The sequence below is a fragment of the Nematolebias whitei genome, chromosome 2 (genome assembly GCF_014905685.2).
Source record: "Nematolebias whitei isolate Nwh7 chromosome 2, NemWhi1, whole genome shotgun sequence".
Classification (NCBI taxonomy): Eukaryota; Metazoa; Chordata; class Actinopteri; order Cyprinodontiformes; family Rivulidae; genus Nematolebias; species Nematolebias whitei.
The window spans coordinates 13032189-13033709 of record NC_056499.1 but is presented as its reverse complement, the minus strand read 5'-3'; the positions used below and the strand labels follow the sequence as shown (position 1 = coordinate 13033709).

General features: G+C 44.4%; 1 protein-coding gene across 1 annotated transcript in view; it reads right to left on the bottom strand.

Moving 5' to 3' along the window:
* Positions 1-998, bottom strand: part of cdkl5 (cyclin-dependent kinase-like 5) — a 37980-nt gene extending 36982 nt beyond the window's left edge. Inside the window, exon 1 of the mRNA XM_037690245.1 lies at positions 728-998. Coding sequence (XP_037546173.1) covers positions 728-764 — 37 coding nt within the window. The 5' untranslated portion in view covers positions 765-998. The remainder of the gene's footprint in view (positions 1-727) is intronic.
* Positions 999-1521: the final 523 nt, after the last annotated feature.

Here is a 1521-nt window from a genome sequence, read left to right as displayed (position 1 = left end):
ACACACACACACACACACACACACACACACACACACACACACACACTTGTCTCCTGTCCCATCACGCTCAGCTGTCTCCAATCTCTAGATCAGCTTTAGTCCTTTTACTCCCTCTGCCTCCTTCCGTCCTTCACCCGTGCTCTCCTGCTCGGTGCCTCAAGTCAGCTGATCGGTGCCGAGGTCCAAACAGAGGCTCAGAAGGGACAGAACCTTTTCTGCTGCTACTCTAAGGTTACGAAATGACCTTCAGTGTTATATCAAATGAGCCTGAGACTTGCTCTTCATTATTTTACTCTGCTTTGTTGTTTTTACTGAGCTTACTAAGACACACCAGCTCCCAGCGACACGGAGAGTACAAGAAGCTAAAGAGGACGAATGGTCTTATGCACAATGTGTTGCCTTCAGAGTATCTGTTGGAAATGACCCTCAGCTTTATAACATGCCATCTTTTCCAGATCTGTCAAATTTGCTTTCTTCTTCGTTGCTGAATCAGAAGAGTTCAGTTAAAATGGTTGTTTGGTTTCACACCTGACTTTTAATCAGAGTAAACAATAGTTTAATCAAGTTGAGGTCATTCCAGAAGCTTAATGTTAGCCTGATTTACCCAATCAGTTCTGACCAGTTCTGATGGTTTAGCCAATCATAAACCAGTTCTGATGGTTTATACTCTCAGAAACAAATAGACTTCTCATGAAAATACTGCATTTAGAGGTTAAAGACAACCCACCTTCTCCCACAATGCCAAGGACTTCAAACTTATTCATCACATCACCGAGGGCGGGGTCTCCTTCGGGTGAAACGAGCTCCTCTGGTTTTAACGAGAAGACTCCTGATTGGTCGAGCAGCTGGCGGACTGGACTGCAGACTCCTGATTGGACGGGAGGCTGACGGAGCGAACATCGGACTCCTGGAGAAACATGGCCACCTCCTGACCGCACACCTTCGTCACTCTTCTTCTTTTGATTCGTTCTTCCTCCAGAACTCTTCCAAAAATGTTTAATATTCCTTTAATTTTGACTTATTTTGTGGCTCTGAGAGAACTTTTTTAAATATTTATTTTATTCCAAATCTTTACGTTGTTCTTGTACTTTTATCCAAAACTCCACATGGGTGCATCTGAAAGACAAAACAAAGAGTACAGGTGTGTTAGATGTGCTGTACAAGGTTCACTTATGTAAGTAAATAAGTGCTATATGTTGTCATCATTGTACATTCCCATACAATGATGAAATTGGTTCTATGCATTTAACCCGTCACACCTGAGATACACCCAGGTGGAGCAGTGGGCAGCCATTGAGCGCCAATGGAGCAATTAGGGATTAGGTGTCTTGCTCAGAGACGCTACAACATGTGGGAATGGCTGAGAGTCGAACTGCACCTTTCTGGTCCCACTTCAGCTGCCCTACCTCTACCCCATCTCGGCCGTATGTGGGCTGTATATTCTGCACATTTCATGTCTCACTGTGTCTTCACCGAGTCTGTGTCTTCACTGTGTCTTCACTGTGTCTGTGTCTTCACTGA